The 18532-nt window shown below is 47.9% G+C and overlaps 2 protein-coding genes across 2 annotated transcripts in view; one reads left to right on the top strand and one right to left on the bottom strand.

The window, feature by feature from the left end:
- Positions 1-13978, bottom strand: part of LOC122386412 (methyl farnesoate epoxidase-like) — a 28601-nt gene extending 14623 nt beyond the window's left edge. The window contains exons 1-2 of the mRNA XM_043375588.1: positions 13822-13978; positions 11908-13277 (exon numbers count right to left, since the gene is read on the bottom strand). Coding sequence (XP_043231523.1) covers positions 11908-13277; positions 13822-13906 — 1455 coding nt within the window. The 5' untranslated portion in view covers positions 13907-13978. The remainder of the gene's footprint in view (positions 1-11907; positions 13278-13821) is intronic.
- LOC122386415 (cytochrome P450 3A31-like) lies at positions 6818-9007 on the top strand. The gene has a single exon (XM_043375592.1). It carries the CDS (start codon positions 7184-7186, stop codon positions 8732-8734), a length of 1551 nt encoding a protein of 516 aa, XP_043231527.1. The 5' UTR covers positions 6818-7183; the 3' UTR covers positions 8735-9007.
- Positions 13979-18532: the final 4554 nt, after the last annotated feature.

The raw sequence follows: 18532 nt of genomic DNA, 5'->3' as shown, positions 1-18532 counted from the left end.
GGGTAGGGTTTCCCAGGTATTGGCTCCAAAATACCGTATTCGGCTCCCGAATACGTCCAAGTGACCCGCCTCGTTCCTAGTTAAACTCTAATTAGATCAAGTGACTCATAAGGAGCGAAAAAGCGACAAAAAGCATGAATTTCCCTATGGCGGCGGGCTGCAGGGTTGCCAGACGGCGCACCGGCTATTTCCACTTTTGACACACCATGCTAAGTTCCAATGCTCGATTAATTAGAGTAACAGAATGCAAAAAATAAAATATCAATCCCGGAATGCTGATATCGGTGACCGGTTTTTCTTATTTTTGGTCAGAGCATTTCACCGACCTGTCCATCATAATTTAATGGGAAGAGTTAAATGCGTCTCTTTTCGACATATGCCAAAATACGAGTAAACATTATCAACCCGCGCCCCAGTGTCAGTCTGGATTTTCCACGACCTGGGCCTCGTTTCATAAAGCTCTGCCGTAACTTACACCTTTCCGTAATTCACACCCTTTCAAACTACGGAGCGCAAATGAAGCCGTTTCACAAAGCCACAACTGGAATTGTTTACACCTCCGTAACTATAAGCACATTTGCGTAGTTACCGTAATTTATCAAGCGTCCTACAAATTACAATTTCATGTCAACACTTATTTTCTCACAAGACATTATAACACAATTATGTTGAATTTAAATAGTAAAAATTATTTATGAAAGAAACAACATCGATTTTGCTGACCATCCTTTATTAAATCAATCATTGAAAACAGCAGAAAGCCAGCTAAGCGGAGGTGCCTAACTACGAAAGTGGCGCGGTGCGCCGAATAAACAAAATTCCGACAGTGGCCACAAAAAGTGACTGGTACAGAAGATTTGCAGTTTCTTTTTCTCATTTTGGCTGTTCTTTCTTCATCACCGGGCTCAACATTATAAAAAAAGATAAAATTAGCTTCGAATCTTAACATTAATTCAAAATCACGCAACTTTTTTGTGCGTAGTTTACATCACTGATATCAAGAACTTGATAAAATATTTGGCGTTAATTACGTCGTTTTATGAAACCCAATTGGCATCACTTGGTCCGGAATCGAGCATTTGCCGTAAACGATGCTCCGTAATTTCGATGGCGTGAATTACTCCGGTCTTCGGCTTTGTGAAACCGAATTGGCATCAAATACGCCAAATCTGGCATTATTGACGGAACGCCGTAAGTAATTCCTTTTATGAAACGAGGCCCTGGTGTGGGGGGTGTTTGAACATCCCCCCTTCTAACTCGGCTCCTGGGCCACGTAGCGACACGCGGTAAGCGGCAATCGAAAGAACGTCAAAAACAAGGACGAAAACACTCAGTCATTTTTTGGGTCAGGTCAAAGGTCAGGTCACCAGAGGTCACCAAAGGTAAAATGTTGACTATTTCAACATTTTGGAAACTGCCAACGGCTATCTCGGGAACCGATAGAGCTACAGCGCCGCGGAAAAGCGCATTCGATAGCCCTTTTATAGGCCTTTCTGAATAATGTTCTCAGATTTGACCTCAGGCCAAAGGCTTAGCCTCCAGAGGGCAAAAACTCCGAAAATAGCCGTTTTTACGAAAATCGGTTTTTCGGCGATAACTTTTGACTCAAAAGAGCAATGGCATTACTTTTGCCAGCATCGTGTTCCTCTCGTCGAGACGCGTCGAACGAACTGTAAGTTGACCTGGAAAGGTCAACTTGAAAATTTGACCTCAGGTCAAGGTCATGACCTGACCGGAAAAGGTCATGTTGCATATCAGTCGATCCGCAACGTCGAGGCAAACACATCTAAGGCGTCTTCAGCGCTCTAGCACGCTTCTATCAGAAGTTATTAGCGAAAAACTGTTAGATTCTTTTCGTGACCTGAGATGACCTCGGGGACATAACGAGGGGTCACAGTTGCCATTTTCCGGTTCAGTGTGTCAATTTTACCTACATATCGATGTTTGAGAGTGTCTAGAATAGCGTTCGTGCAAAACAGACGCTTTTCAATTTTCTCCCTTTGACATATAATGGAGAGGCCGCAAAATTGACCTGACCTTAGGTCACCGATATCAAAATTCCGAGGTAAACATTTTATAGATACTGTTACCCTCATCAATCGCTGAAAGTTTCAAAGTGATCGGTCACTCGGTGTAGCTATGGCAGACATTGAAACTTTTTATGAGGTGAGGTCACTTCAAGTGACCTGGTGACCTGACCTTGAATGACCTTGGTCTGAAATTTTGACAACATGTGTAGAATTGATGTTGAGATATCTGCGAAAAACCGGAGGGGGTGTTCAAACACCCCCCCCCCCCCCACACACACACACACTTGGTCGCGGGTTAACCCTCGCCGGCACAGGCCATTTTGCGTCCTTCGGCGGCACAAGGGGGGGTTGGTACGACCCCCCCTCGCGTTTGGCCCCTGATCGAGCTAGAGCTTCGCGGAAAAAACGAGCGTGCTGCCCGTCACGAGATGAAGCCGATAATACCCAATTTTAAGGTCCTAGGTCATCGGGTGACCTTCCAGGTCAGGTCAATGACCCGAAAACCGGGAAAATCGGGACCTGTTAGAAAGTCGTAAAGTGTGGCTGCTATGTGGTTTTCCGGGGTGCTGATCACCAATATCGTGTTAGTTTTGATCACAGATGATGTCTTTAACCCGGCAGGCGGTGGGCCTACCAGCCACCTTCCGCGCGGTGGGGGGGGGGGCACTTTTTTGCCCCCCCCGTATCTCCGAAAGTACTGGACGGATCCGGAAAATTCAAACGGCGTTCGATAGCCCTGTCAAATTTGTCGAAGGGAACCAAATTTCATTGACCTCGGGGTCACCGATGACGTCACAGGTCAGGTCAAAGATAAAATGTTTCACCGTTCACGGGGCTTCTAGGGAAAGCGCTATAACACCGAGTAAAACGCATTTTGTCGAAAATCAGCGATAAGGCGTCAGTTGTCTAGTACATATGTTGCTATTAGAGGTCACTGGTCATACCAGGTCAGGTCACAGGTCAGGTCACCAAAGGTCACCAAGGGTCACCACATGAGCCCAACTTTACTAAGGTTATGCGATGCATGTTTTATGGCCAGTTTTTCATTTCCAACTCAATGGTGTTGGTTATAAGACCATCAGGTACGGTTTAGGTCACTTTCTGGTGGAGGTCAGGTCAAGGTCAGGTCAAAAAGGTCAAATTTCAAAGTTGATATTTTTGCATAAAATGGGTATCGATTCGATGCAGCTCGTCACGGGGAGTCTAATGGTGGTCTTTGTTTTGCGCTACGAGGTCTAGAATTGCTAAAAATTGAGTTTGAAAATTTGACGTCATCAATTTTGAACAGTTTTTTTTTTTCACTATAACTTGGCCAAAAAAAAAAGAGGTATCGATCTCAAATTTGGTATGTAGATAGAAGACGGTAGGGGCTATCACATATATTCAGGTTTTTTTTCGAAATTCAAAAAACTTTTTGGATTTTTTGGCTATTTTATTCAAAAAATCTATTTTTTGATTTTTGGGGGTCAAAATCCAAGAAATTCGAAAAACCGAAATAGCAGTTTTGTAGCCCTTTTAATTCCACACCTTTTATGTATGAAACATTTTTCTGTATCTCTAAAGCTGTAGGCCTGACAGCTCTTCCCGCGAAACCTTTTTTTGGGTCGAAAATGGAAAAAATGACGTCACTCTGACGTCATTAGCGGCCAACCTATCATAGCCTTTGGAAAAAAAATTGGTTACCATGTGCGCTAGCTGCTCCCGGGAGGGTGCTGAAAGTTTGGTGACGATCGGCGCAGCGGTTCTCGAGATATATCGAAAAAACTAAAGCATGGTGTCAAAAGTGGAAATAGCCGCCCGCGGCTTAAGTTCGCCAGCCTTGTCAATAGATGGCAGTACCACAATATGGGCAGCGGATCGTGCAATTGACGTCAAATTTTCGTTATCTGCTAAGAATTTAATGGCGGATCTTTTCATGCAAGAATCAAGTAAATCGGTCCACAACTTTTCTAGCGACAGAGATATGAAGTCAAACACCCTGCCAGAGCGGCGGCGCGGCGGCCGGCGGCGCCCGGGGAGACTGGCGGCCCTGAACGGTTCCGACTTGACACTGCACTAAAACCTGTTAACTGCTTGGAATAGTTATTATAGCAAAATTTTCATTCAAGTGAGGAATAACCAAGGGCAGGAAGTATGTATGCTTGTGTGCGTACTGTGTAAGCCAAGAAACTGCATTAGCAGATACTCGCTAATATTAGATCCAGCCAAGTCCAAACGCATTCCAGGGGATATGTTTCTGATGGGTCAACAATATTTATCGTTCGAGGGCGGATACAGTTGTGACAATACAAAAAATATTTTTGCACAGCTCTGTTCCTTGAATAATTCTCTTCAACGCCTCATTCCTAGTTAAGCGAGTTAGCCCACCCTGGTTGAATAAATAAGGCGATTTCGCCACAGGGTCGCGGAAAACCGACCGAAAATGGCCGCGCTCAACGTTAATTTGGGCATGCAGACTCTTAGAAAATCGCATTGGGCGGGTAGGGTTTCCCAGGTATTGGCTCCAAAACACCGTATTCGGCTCCCGAATACGTCCAAGTGACCCGCCTCGTTCCTAGTTAAGCTCTAATTAGATCAAGTGACTCACAAGGAGCGAAAAAGCGACAAAAAGCATGAATTTCCCTATGGCGGCGGGCTGCCGGGTTGCCAGACGGCGCACCGGCTATTTCCACTTTTGACACACCATGAGGGGGCAAAAAATGCCCCCCCCCCCCACCGCCTGGAAGGTTAAGCATTTAGACCAGGTCGGGTCAGGTCAGGTCAGGTCAACCGGTAGGGGTTGTGACGGGTATTCGTAATACGTGTCAACCGCCTCGGATAGCTTCGTAACATGTTACGAAAGCACCAAAACTACTTCATAAATGTTCAAATGGTTGCCAAATTCGAATTCAGCTCCAAAAACTAGCCTAGAAACATGTAAAACTCGAAAAAGTGAACCGAGGTCACCCCAGGTCACCAAAAGTCAATGACCTGACCTGACCTTCAGGTGACCTTGACACCCACCCTAAATGTACCTAGTGCTTTTATGACTTCGCTGAAAGCTTAACCCGCGCCCCGTTGGGCTCTGCCGAGCAACGCGCCCGGTTGGGGGGGGGCCATTTTGGCCCCCCCCCCTAAGATCTCGAGAACCACGCAACATAGCGACAAGCGGTAAACGGCGTTGGATAGCCCCAACGGGGAACTACCTTGTGACCCAATTTTATTGACCTAGGTCAAACCGATGACGTCACAGGTCAGGTCAAAGGTCCAATTTTCACCGTTTACAGGCACTTCAAGAAATGCGTTGTAAAATCGAGTAAAATGCATTTCATTGAAAATCATCGATGGGGAAATGTCCTTCAAACACATATTTTGCTATTTGAGGTCACTGATACCAGGTCAGGTCACAGAGGTCAGGTCACGGGGGGGTCACAATATGAAAGTGTCGTGTGATACATGTTTTATGGGCCATTTTACATGACAAATGCGATTATATGGGTCAGGCAGCCTTTGGGGCCAGCTTAGATCACGTTTTGGTCAAGGTCAGGTCAAGGTCAGGTCAAGGTCAGGTCAAATTAGGTCAAATTTCAAAGTTAATATTTTTGCATAAAATGGGTATCGAATCGATGCAGCTCGTCACGGGGAGTTCAATGGTGGTCTTTGTTTTGCCGTGCGAGGTCTAGAATTGCTAAAAATTGAGTTCAAAAATTTGACGTCATCATTTTTGAACAGTTTTTTCGCTATAACTTGGCCAAAAAACGAGATATCGATCTGAAATTTGGTATGTATATAGAAGAGCGCTGGGACTATCACATATATTCCGGTTTTTCTGAAATTCGGAAAATTTTTGGATTTTTTCAAAGTTTTTCTAAAAAAATCAATTTTTTGATTTTTTTTGGGTCAAAAACCAAAAATTTTGAAAATCCGAGATAGCAGTTTTGTAGCGCCGCCTTTTGTCTACTAGACCATATAAAGAACTTTGAAATTGCTTGATAACTGTAGATTTGGTGAGCGTTTCAAGATTGCATGTTTTTTGCTCATTTTTGCTCGAACATGACCTCAGTTTGACCTCAATAACTCCTGACCTAAGGTGACCTAAGACTTGAAATTTGGTGTGAAGGTGTCAAATTGATGCCCGGGAAGGTACTGAAAATTTGGCGGCGCTGCGCGCCGCCGTTTTCTTGCTATTCAGGAAAAACCACAGGGGGGGGGCCAAAATGGCCCCCCCCAACGGGGCGAGGGTTAAGAGCGATCGGTCGCTCGGTGTAGCTATGGCAGGCATTAAAACTTATGGTGAAAGGGAAATATATGGGGAAAGGGGTGCTAAAACATCCCCAGCAGGGTGCGGGGCAATGCTTCTTCAACTAAGCTCAAGATGAAGTGTACACACTGCCTTCAAAGTAAGCATGAAAATATCCTTTAAAGAGGCATTGCAACTCTTGTCGATTGTTGTCTCAATGTGACTGTTTGTGACCTGACATGACGTAAGACGTCGACCTCAAACCTTGCTTGCTAAGTATGATACTTATGCTCACAGGGTGTCTTCACAAAGCATTGAGATCACTTAAGCGTAGTTTCGGGCAGAAGCTGATGATTCCGCCGTTCATAAGCCTCGTCATTATACAGATACCCCAGAACTTGACTTTTGACCTGATATTCACTCGAAAGCTGATCACCATCTTGAAATCTTAATTCCTGGGAACATCTCGTGGAGAGCTTTCAAAAGCCGCCTGGCTGGGCCCGATAAGGCCATTGGTTCTCGAGATAGCAAGGGGAGGGGTCGAATTCGAGCAAAACCCAGACAGTCATGGGTACGGAAATAGCCCAGGCGGTGCCGGGTTGAGCACCAGCTGGTCATCGCTTGGTTATCTAAGGCCAGATGTGAAGCGGTTTCATCACGAGGAAGCACGTCCAACAGCTGGCGGCTCTGCTATCTCCCCACGTCCGGGGCAGGGTTCGGTGACCTTGGCGATAGGCGCGATGACTCAGCGTCGGGTGCCGGCGCGCCGCCGCCCCGCCGCCGCGGCACGGACCACTGCAGTGGGAGAGGGGCTGGTGACGGGAGCGTCACACGCCCTGCTCATCTAACTATTGTGCAGAAGAGAGAAGTGCAGCGCTGTGTTCTTCGCCAGACCTGTCTGAAACTCGTGTGACCTGATCACGGTGTGTCAGCCATGTTGTCGACGGTTCTCGGCTGGCTCGGCTGGCTGGCATCCTTGGTGTTCAGCCCGGTTACGATAGGTCTCGTGGTGCTGCTCCTGACGCTGATCTACCGCTATCTGACGCGCCACAAGAACTTCTGGAAAGGGAAGGGTGTCGCCAACAAGCCGTACCGCTTCCCCATGGGAAATGTCGGATTCGACTTCTACAAGTTTCAGGAAGGCTGTCAAAACCTGTATGATGAGACAAAAAGCGCTGGAGGATGTATGGCCATGATTGACTGGCTTGGACCTGCGCTTTCGGTCAGCGATCCAGAAATGCTGAAGAACATTCTGGTCAAGGACTTCGAGACATTTCCAGTGAGACAGCCTACCTCGTTCAACTCAAGCCACGGGATTTTCTCGAGCATGATAACCAACCTGACGGGTCAGCAGTGGAAAGATGTCAGGAGTATTTCCACTCCCACCTTTTCCACAGGCAAAATTCGTGGCATGACAGCTATTTTGGAAGAGCTCTCAAACACCCTTGCGGACCAGATGTTCAAGGAGTCCCAGAAAGACGGAGAGATCAACGTCAAAGACGTGTTTGCGAGATACACCATGGATACCATAGCATCGGTAGCTTTCGGACTGGAAGCTGACTCAATCCGCAATCCAGAATCAGCCATCGCAAAGAAAGCTGTGCTGCTGAGGACCCCTCCATCCTTGTTCAGGATTATTCTTTTCATGAGCATCATGTACCTGCCGTCCTTTATAAAGAATCGGTTTGACCTCACCTCTATGATGCTGTCGAATGACGCCCTGGACTTCTTCGTCGACATCGCAAAGCGAGCAATCAAGGAGCGAGAAGAACACCCAGAACGTCGTCGCAATGACTACCTTCAGCTGCTTATCGACTCGCGCAGCGACAAAAGTCAGACACGGAAGCTCACCGACGACGAAATCACGGCTCAGTGTCTTCTGTTTTTCTTCGCCGGGAACGACACCACATCAAACTCTCTGACGTGGGCAGCGCGTGAGATCGCTTTTCACCCGGAGGTGCAGGAACGCATCCAGGCTGAGATAGACGAGGTGCTGACGTCCGACGACACCCCCATCGACTTTGACAAGGTCAACAGCGGCATGCCGTACCTTGAGAGCGTTGTCATGGAGACCCTAAGGATGTATCCGGGGATGCAGTTGACTCGCGCCTCGACTCGTGATTACACCATCCCTGGGACGGACGCGGTTCTGCCGGCCAACAGCATGGTGTACATGATGCCGTACGCCATGCAGCGCGACGCAGATCTCTACCCGAACCCGGATTCCTTCGACCCGGAGCGGTTCTTGTCTAATGGCAAAGAGCTGCGCAACTCGTACACCTACCTGGCCTTCGGTCAGGGACCGCGCAACTGCATCGGCATGCGGTTCGCGCTGCTGCAGGCAAAGGTGGCACTGGTGGCGCTGCTGAGGAAGTACTCGCTGGTGACGGGCCCCAAGTCCGGAGAGGTGAAACCGGTCCTGAACCCTGGGTTCGCGCAGACCCAGGAGAAGGATGGAACCTGGCTCAAGATCGTTCGTCGCTGATCAGTGGAAGCTATGAGGGGCTGTGGCCGTGGGTGAACATAACATCATGCACGGTCAATGGGCTGTGCAGAAAGTGATTCATAAAGTTTTCTGATTAGATGATAGCCCTGTCAGCTGGTATCATTTGCTAAGCTGTCTTTCTTGGGTAAAGGATTGGGGGTCATTATGGCGATATTCCTAATCAAGGAGTGGTTGACGTAAAATGTTTTTGGGATGATGCACATGTAGTGCATACTGCATATACAATGAGAGAATACAATGTATGTAAAAGAATGTTGGCTTCTTTTTAAGTGATGTTTTTGTTTCTTTCTTCACTGACCCTTGCCGGCATATGCTTTTCTGCATCCTTCGTCGTTGCCATGGGGACAAGACCTCGTCAGTTTGCGTTTGACCCCTCATCAAGCAGAATTTTGCAAAATAAATGGTTTGCTGCAGTGCACTAAGCCAAAGAAACCAACGTAATTGTCTCAGCTCCACAGGTGGCTCGAAATTCATTTTTATAACATCTGGAAGTGTTTTGTAACAAAGATACCTACTTGCACCAACATGGTTTCCGAGACGAAATCGGAGTCAGCATTTCCCGAAGTCGTGGCAATGAGCCAGAAGCGCTGTCGGAGTCCTAATCGATATGTATTACACGCGGTTTGTGACAATCTAACTTTGATGTGCTCCTAGCTTGCGTAACATCTTTATTCTAAGCAAGGTAAATAACCATAGTGACTATTTGACATTTCGATACACGCATTGCATCGGTGCTGTGCGCCCTGTCACCCCAACTCATCATAACCCGCGCCCTGGTGGGGGGGGGGGCTATTTTTTGCCCCCCCTCCAGACTTTTCGATATATCTCCAGAACCACTGCGCCGATCGTCACCAAACTTTCAGTACCCTCCCGGACATCAATTTTACACATTGTGACCAAAAATTTTTCCAAAGGCTATGATAGGCTGGCCGGAAATGACGTCAGAGTGACGTCATGTTCTGCCGTTTTCGACCCAAAAAAGGGTTTCGCGGGAAGAGCTGTCAGGCCTATAGCTTTGCAAACACAGAAAAATGATACAAACATAAAAGCTGTAGAATGGACAGGGCTACAAAACTGCTATCTCGGATTTTTGAAATTTTTGGATTTTGACCCCAAAAAATCAAAAAATAGATTTTTTGAATATAATAGCCAAAAAATCCAAAAAGTTTTTTGAATTTCGAAAAACCAGAATATATGTGATAGTCCTTACCGCCTTCTATCTACATACCAAATTTGAGATCGATACCTCTTTTTTTGGCCAAGTTATAGCGAAAAAACTGTTCAAAATTGATGACGTCAAATTTTCAAACTCGATTTTCAGCAATTCTAGACCTCGTAGCGCAAAACAAAGATCACCATTAGACTCCCCGTGACGAGCTGCATCGAATCAATACCCATTTTATGCAAAAATATCAACTTTGAAATTTGACCTTTTTTGACCTGACCTTGACCTGACCTCCACCAGAAAGTAACCTAAACCGTACCTGATGGTCTTATAACCAACACCATTAAGTTGGAAATGAAAAACTGGCCATAAAACATGCATCGCATAACCTTAGTAAAGTTGGGTTCATGTGGTGACCCTTGGTGACCTTTGGTGACCTGACCTGTGACCTGACCTGGTACGACCAGTGACCTCTAACAGCAACATATCTACTAGGCAACTGACGCCCTATCGCTGATTCCCGACAAAATGCGTTTTCCTCGGTGTTAAAGCGCATTCCCTAGAAGACCCGTGAACGGTGAAACATTTCATCTTTGACCTGACCTGTGACGTCATCGGTGACCCCGAGGTTAATAAAATTTGGTTTCCCTCAACAAATTTGACAGGCCTTTCGAACGCCGTTTGAATTTTTCGGATCCGTCCAGTAGTTTCGGAGATACGAGGGGGGGCAAAAAATAGCCCCCCCCCCACCAGGTCGCGTTATAAACAGACCCCACCAGGGCGCGGGTAACGTACGCATTGCAACATTTTCGGCTAAAATAGTACCTATGCGTTTCTTACGTGCGCTCTATATATACCTAACTTTTCATCAAGAAGATATTGTCAGATAAAAAAGACGGCTTTTAATCTTACACATTAGCTCCGACAGCTAGTGGTGCCATCGGTAAACATCCAGTTTGTGCTGACTAGTGTCGGTGTTGTGTCAACATTCACTATACTACTGGCGCACCGTAGCACACATGCATCTTACAGTACCAGTACTAACTCCAGAACAATCAGTCGGAGGAGGTTTGGTCAATCGTTGTCATTTGTAGCACATGCCATTTTTGGCAACCATGTGCCAAAAATGACAACGCTATCAGCTATTTTTTGGCAACGATGAAGCCGATTTCACTCCTCAGCGAGGAAATCACGATTTTGGAAATAGGAAGGTACAAGCAATGATTTTGGAAAAGAAGTGCTGCCACCTGGTGCAAGAAGAATAAACCAGCTTTAATATGGCCGTTGTTTGTATGGTAGTCCGACGTTGACGTAGGTATACCCTTTTTTGTAGCCTGAAGTTGGAACTTCAGTTTGCTGCATTCGAAAGTGATCAATATTGATTGAAAACATAATTTTGATGAAAAAAGAATATGTTAAGTTGAAAGATGAGGCGATTTCATCCAGAAGCGGTGGTTTACTTTTTGAAATTATTTTTGTTTATGACGACCGTCATGCAATGACGGATGATGCGCGGCCGTCAATTAGCAAAAATAATTTCAAGAAGTACCAAAACTACTGCATCTGGATAAAATGACCTACTCTCTCAACTAAACGCATTATTTTTCATCAACATCATGTTTTCGATCAATATCGATCATCTTCGGATGCTTCATTTTAAGTTTCAACTTCAGGCCACAAAACAAACTACCATACAAACAACGGGCATATTAAAGCTGACTTCTTCTTGCACCAGATGGCAGCACTTCTTTTCGAAAATCAGTGCTTATCTCTCCAAAATCGTGATTTCCTCGCTGAGGAGTGAAATCGGCTTCATCGTTGTCAGAAATAGCAGAATCGTTGCCATTTTTTGCACGTGCCACAAAAATAGCACGTGCTAAAAATGACAACGATTGACCAAACCTCCCTCGACTGCAATGCTGCATAAAAGCACTGGATCTGTTTGAGAGTCCCGCAGCGCAGCTGCGTCTCAGAACTGTTCGCGTACCTCAACGTTCACCACGAAGTCCTCGGGCTGCCGTGCGACTCCCGGCTTGAAGTTCATCGTCGGCATCCGTCCAGGAACAGGGGAGAACCGGAACCTCTGCAGCAGGCACGTGAACAGCATGAACGCCTCCATGCGCGCCAGCGTCTCCCCCAGGCAGAACCGCTTCCCGACACCGAAGGGGATGACACGCTCGTCGCGCCGGAAGGTGCCGTCAGCATTGATGAAGCGCTCTGGCCGGAAGGTGTACGGATCTCCCCAGTAGGTGGGGTCCATATGCACGGCGTCGAGGTGCGTGAGCACTATCGTGTCCTCAGGGAACGTGTGGCCGCGGAACGTAACCTGACGGGTGACCCGGCGCGGCACACCCAGCGGGAACACGGCCGTGCGTCGGTACAGCTCTGTCAGCGTGGCTTCCGTGTATGGCATCCGCACCCGGTCAGCGTATGACGGGCTGCGCCGGCCGACCACCGAGTCGATCTCACGCTGCACGCGCGCCTGCACGTCCGGGTGGAGGACCATGAGCAGCAGCGCCCAGGTCAGTGTGCTCGTGGTCGTCTCCACGCCGGCCACGAAGAAGTCCATGCCGATGATGGCCAGGTTGCGCTCGGTGAACTGCCGCGCCTCGGCGTCTGGTGATTCCATCTCGATGAGGAACTGGTCGATGAAGTCGCGCGGGCTGGAGCGCTCCAGGGTACGTCGATGCTCCTTGACCAGGGGACCGAACATTGCCGCCGTCGACTCCCGGTGACGGATGATAGTCGAGTAACCGCTCTTCTCCGGCAGGAAGTGCCTCAGCCACGGAGCCACGTTCAGTGGACAGCGAGGTCCGATCGCCTGAAAGAACTCGCTGACTGTGGCCACGTGATCCTGGGTCTTTGGGTCGTTCTGATCCAGTCGCTGATCAGCCACTAGTTTCCAAAGGATGTTCAGCACGTACACGCCAAAGCGCCCATTGACTTTCATCGGCGCCTTCATCTCTTGCGTAATCTCGTCGGCCAGTTCCTCGAACTCGTCCAGGACGGTCTCTTCCAGCGACTTTTTACCGAAGCCGAAGTCGCGCAGGTTGCGCAGAGCGAAGCGTCTGTGCTCTGCCCAGGAAGAGCCCTCGTTGAAAGCAATCCCCAGCTGTTGCTGGTAGCTCCGCAGTAGCGTGGCGAACGACTGAGGCCTGCCGGCGAACTCCGGCATAGCGCACGCGTCACGGATGTCCTCGTACTTGAAGAGGTGTGCAGCAGTCTGGCCGTTCGGGAGAACGAAGCCCAAGATATCTCCGTAGGTTTGGCGATATCTCTTGAGCTCAGTTTTCAGTTGGCCTCTGAGTGACTGGATCATGAACCAAACGTTTCCGAAGATCAGGAACGTCGGAGGACCTGTCAATCAGCGACCAGAGTAAGGTCTTAGTATGGATAGCAAAACTAAGCATGGCGTAGCCCTGCTATACCTACTTAGTCACCTAATAAAAATTGTCCGTATGAAATTGGAACACCACTTAAGTTTTCAATAGCCTGAGACGAGACATGCATGAATCCAGACATACGCACTTGAAGGGGATCGGACATAAAAGATTACTTTATTTACTGGTGCACGGATCACGGATGAGAAGCTCAACAAACTTTGTGGGAGCATAGGGCGGTCGTTAACTATTTCCCATAAGAATCGAAAGCTAAGCACCGTAAAGCGAAGCGGGAAACAAGATTGATGAGCTTTCACCAAAAACCTACTTTTCCAAATCCATGAACTATCCCTAATGAAACATACATAACCTATGATGGCACTAAGTCGTGGTCAACATGCCCATTATTGCTGTAAATTACCGAAAATGAATACCGTAACAGTATATTTAACGTTAGGTTTTACGCCGTAGGAATGCCGCCCTGAATCTGTTACGTAACCGCTTTGTCCTGTCTGTCTCACCTGGTGGCAATCCTGCCGGTCGCTGCGGCCTGCGAACCCATAAAAACACCAGCACAAGCACCACCAGCACCAGCACGAGCACCATGTCTGCACTGAGCACCAGCGAGCGAGGACTGTCGCCAGGAGCCTGTGACGCTCAGTACACAAACACCCGCCCGGCGCGGCGCAGCGGGGCTATCTGGCTGAACTGGCGTCGACCCACATACAGGACTGGGGAGGGGGAGGGAGGGGAGGGAATCTGCTGCGTCATGCGGCAAGTAGGTACTTTACGCATGCATACGTACACGCCCGCGCAGGGTGCGCTTCAAGCGATGGTAGCTGTCAGTTGAGGTAGTATGCTTCACTTGCTTTGAATATGAAAGCATTTGAATAACAGGAATTCAGGCGATTTATTCCACTCGTTTGAATGGTAAACCGCAAAAAAGAGACTTGCTTCAAGGGAGGTGTTGCTATGTTTTGTAATCTTTAGTAAAATATGATGGGTTTAACGAACATTGCGAGTGAAATCTAATGTTTTCTGAGTCATATCTTCTTAGTTCTTACAATTGCACATTGCACACCCATAAAAATGTCTCATTTTAGTTGCAAGATTCAAACCCTATGGGACGGTATTTATTACGGAGCGAGCGAAGCGAGCGGAGTCTTTCCTTAGATTAACGGAAATTTCTGAGTATGAGCGGCCGGCCGGCCGTGGGGACGCTCTTCAAAAGCTAATATCTTAGGAACGGGACATCCGATTGACAAGCGGTCTTCTTGACTGAATGTCACTTGGACGTAAAAGTTCTGTGGTGTGATGGCCACCATGCGTTCTTGCCAACCACCGCACGTGGCGCGTGGTAAAGTTGGACATTTTTTAACCCGCGCCCGGCTGGGGGTCCTGGATTTCCACGCCCTGTTGGGGGGGGGGGGGGTGTTTGAACACCCCCCCTTGTAACTCGGCTCCTGGGCCACGTAGCGATACGCGGAAGGCGGCGTTCGAAAGAGCGTCAAAAATAATGACGAAATCGCTTCGGTCAATTTTTTGGTCAGGTCAAAGGTCAGGTCACCAGAGGTCATTGAAGGCAAAATTTCGCCGATTTCCAGGTCGAATGTCGAAAATTTCCAAGAAGCCAACGCATAACACGAGAAGCAATAGAGCTACAGCGCCGCGGAAAAGCGCATTCGATAGCCCTAATAAAGCCCTTTCTGAGTAATTCTCTCAGATTTGACCTAACGTCAACGGTTTTGCCTGCAGGGGGCAAAAACTGCAGAAATAGCCGATTTTTTCGGAAACAGTTTTTCGGCAATAACTTTTGACCCAAGCCTTGTACGAGCTTACTTTTACCGGCATTGTGTTCCTCTCGTCAAGACGCATCGAATGAACTATAAGTTGACCTTGAAAGGTCAACTTGAAAATTTGACCTCAGGTCAAGGTCATGACCTGACCGGAAAGGGTCATGTTGCATATCAGTCGATCCGTATCGTCGAGCTGAACACATCTAAGACGTTTTCATCGCTCTAGCATGCCTCTATCAAAAGTTATTTGCGAAAAACTGTTAGATACCATTCGTGACCTAAGATGACCTCAGGGCATAAACAAGGGTCACTGACACCATTTTCATGCTCAGTGTGTCTAAACTACTTGTAATTCGGTGTTTGGGAGTGTTTATAATGTCTTTTGTCCAAAAGAGGCGCATTTCAATTTTCTCCCATTGACTTATAATGGGGAGGTCGCAAAATTGACCTGACCTTAGGTCATCGTTATCAAAATTCTGAGATATACATTTTGTACATGCTATTGCTCTTAGCAATCGCTGAAAGTTTCAAGGCGATCGGTCACTCGGTGTAGCTATGACAGACATTGAAACTTTTTATGAGGTGAGGTCACTTCAAGTGACCTGGTGACCTGACCTTGAATGACCTTGGTCTCAAATTTTCACAACATGTGTAGAATTGATGTATGATAAGGTGTACCAAAAACGGCGGCGCTCCGCGCCGCCGTTTTTGAGATATTCGCGAAAAACCACAAGGGGGGGTGTTCAAACACCCCCCCCCCCCAGCAGAGCGCGGGTTAAGAACCCCCAAAATTGCAACCTCAATAACGGCACAACGGTTGGGCCGATTGAATTGAAACTCGGTACACAGTTAGGTCTCCATCAGACAATTCATCTGCATGTGTTAATGTTGGGGTGCTGCTGCACGTGCGCACGTGCAGGGGTCGTTTCCAGATCTCGAGAACGGCTGGACCGATGGCGCTCAAATTTGGTACACGGTTAGGGACCAGTTAGTAGGGTGCCGTGCTTAAGTCAGTTGGGACCCATTTTGCACGTGCGCACGTGCAGGGTGCCGCTTCCAGATCTCGAGAACGGCTGGGCCGATTGTGCTCAAATTTGGCACATCGCTAGAGACCGGTTAGCAGGGTGCCGTGCACAAGTCAGTTGGAGGTACCCCCTCGAAATTTCGCACGTGCAAGGCCCACCCTCTCGCTCGCTCCGTTAGTCGCCCCATAAGGCGTTATACTGGTTGTAGCACTACACATAGTTAGGGATGAAATACGACTCTTTCTCAAATACCAAATCCATTCCATTGTATTCATTTGCGTTGGATCCGAGCCCCAAAGCCTCTCATACAAAGAGCGACTGCAGAGTCTGAAACTCCCGTCCCTCCAGGCTCCAGTAATGCAGCTGCCGAGGAAATACGGTAATGGCGTTGAGCATATGGTAATGAATGACGCACGGTCGCTCCGGCGCGGTCTCGATACGCGTTCGTCTTCACCCAGCCCGTGCAGCCCTGCAAGCCCTCAGCCCAGCAAGTCTCACCTTTAGTGCACACGCTCAGGCTCAGGCTTCCAGGCTCTACGTGTGGCGTAACAGTTGGTGTGTGGTGCAATCCCTCCCCTCTCCCCCTCTCTCCTGTAGTTGTTGGTATGCAGTATGCACCCAGGCACACAATGCCGCGCCGTACAGCGAGCGGCGATCGACTCAAGGACGTATAAGGAAGAACACCTTGGCATTTAGGCATGCCCTGAGCGGCGGAGGCGCCTGATGACGGTCTTCCTCGGTTGAGCCCGGTGAAAATAGGCATGTCTGTGCCGCGCTCCTATTTCAATGCGGTCGGGAGCTCTCGCAAATATTCGTTAGGAAAGCGGAATGAAACGCCCATTCCCTACGCCCGGGTCCGCTAGGTCTAGTGACTAGAGAGTATATGATACCGGACCTTCACGTGACATTACATCCGCCATAGTACATAAGACAAACATAGTTTTACATGTTATCTTATCACATTTCTTTCTTTTCACAACAGCATGAAAACGTAAGTGTGTACGGTATAGGTAATGTGCGCTGATATCCGTCTCGCAGCATTCTAGCGCAAAAACTGATATTCCATTTTGTTTTGAATGTATGTACCTATAGCGCATTAGATAACGCATTTATTTTACTATTAATTCTTATTGTAAATCGGGCTCCAATTTGAAGTGTGGTATATAAAATAACTAAGGCATATATTTATAAGATTTTAAATTAACATGACTTTGGGAAAATGCCGCAGTTCGAAAGTCGTGTAGGTGAATGTCATTAACCCTCGCCGGCACAGGCCATTTTGCGTCCTTCGACGGCACAAGTGGGGGTTGGTACGACCCCCCCTCGCGTTTGGCCCCTGATCGAGCTAGAGCTTCGCAGAAAAAACGAGCGTGTTGCCCGTCACAATAGGAAGCAGATGATACCCAATTTTAACCCGCGCACCGACGGGGGTCTGCGCCAACTTAGTACCGACGGGGGGGGGCGGATGACCGCCCCCCCCCCCCCCGAGATCTCGAGAACGAAGCAAGATAGCGACAAGCGGTAAACGGCATCGGATACGCACGGACAAGGTCTACAATTTTTACTAAGGTCATTTTCAGGTCAGGTCAAAGATGACGTCACAGGGGTCGAAAAAGTCAAAATGGCGGCGCTAGATATGGAGAGGGTTTTTCTCGAATAACTTTCGAAGTGGTCAAGATAGGAATAAACTAAGGGCATCATCGTGATCCTCTCGTCAATCCGCATCGAATGATATATATGTTGACCTCGAAAGGTCAAGGTCAAAGGTTGACCTCAGGTCACGTGACCTCGAGGTCATCATGCATATCATTCGATGCGTCTTGACGAGCTGAACACAATGAGACCATCCGCGCGGCTGTATCTTGTTCCTGTAAGGAGTTATTGGCAAAAAACCTTTGGTGACCTTTGATGACGTCACATGACCTTACAGCTGCCCAACAGCAAAACAGACCTCAAGGTAGTGAAGGTTGATCGTATGTGAAGTCATGTATGGTATATGGGGCCATTCCGACCCGTTTTAGTGGTAAAAACAGGGAGTTGATTTTTCCCCCATTGACTTATAATGGGGAGGTCGCGAAATTGACCTGACCTTAGGTCACCGACATCAAAATTCCGAGATAAACAAATTGTAGCTACTAATGACCTAATAACATCCTGCGACTTTCAAAGGCCTCCGACATCTACTGTAGCTCTGGCACGGTGACAAAGTTGCAAAAAAGTGACTTGAGGTTGGGTCATTCAAAGTGACCTGGTCATAGAGATCTTATATACATAGAGATGACATGCACTTAACCCGCGCCGTGCTGGGGGGGGGGGCGTTTTTACGCCCCCCCCCCCTCAGGTTTTTTGCGAATATCTCAAAAACGGCGGCGCGCAGCGCCGCCGTTTTTGGTACACGTGTTCCTACATCA

The sequence above is a fragment of the Amphibalanus amphitrite genome, unplaced genomic scaffold (genome assembly GCF_019059575.1).
Source record: "Amphibalanus amphitrite isolate SeventyFive unplaced genomic scaffold, NRLGWU_Aamphi_draft 000250F_arrow, whole genome shotgun sequence".
NCBI classification, from domain to species: Eukaryota; Metazoa; Arthropoda; class Thecostraca; order Balanomorpha; family Balanidae; genus Amphibalanus; species Amphibalanus amphitrite.
This window is presented reverse-complemented; position numbering and strand designations above follow the sequence as displayed.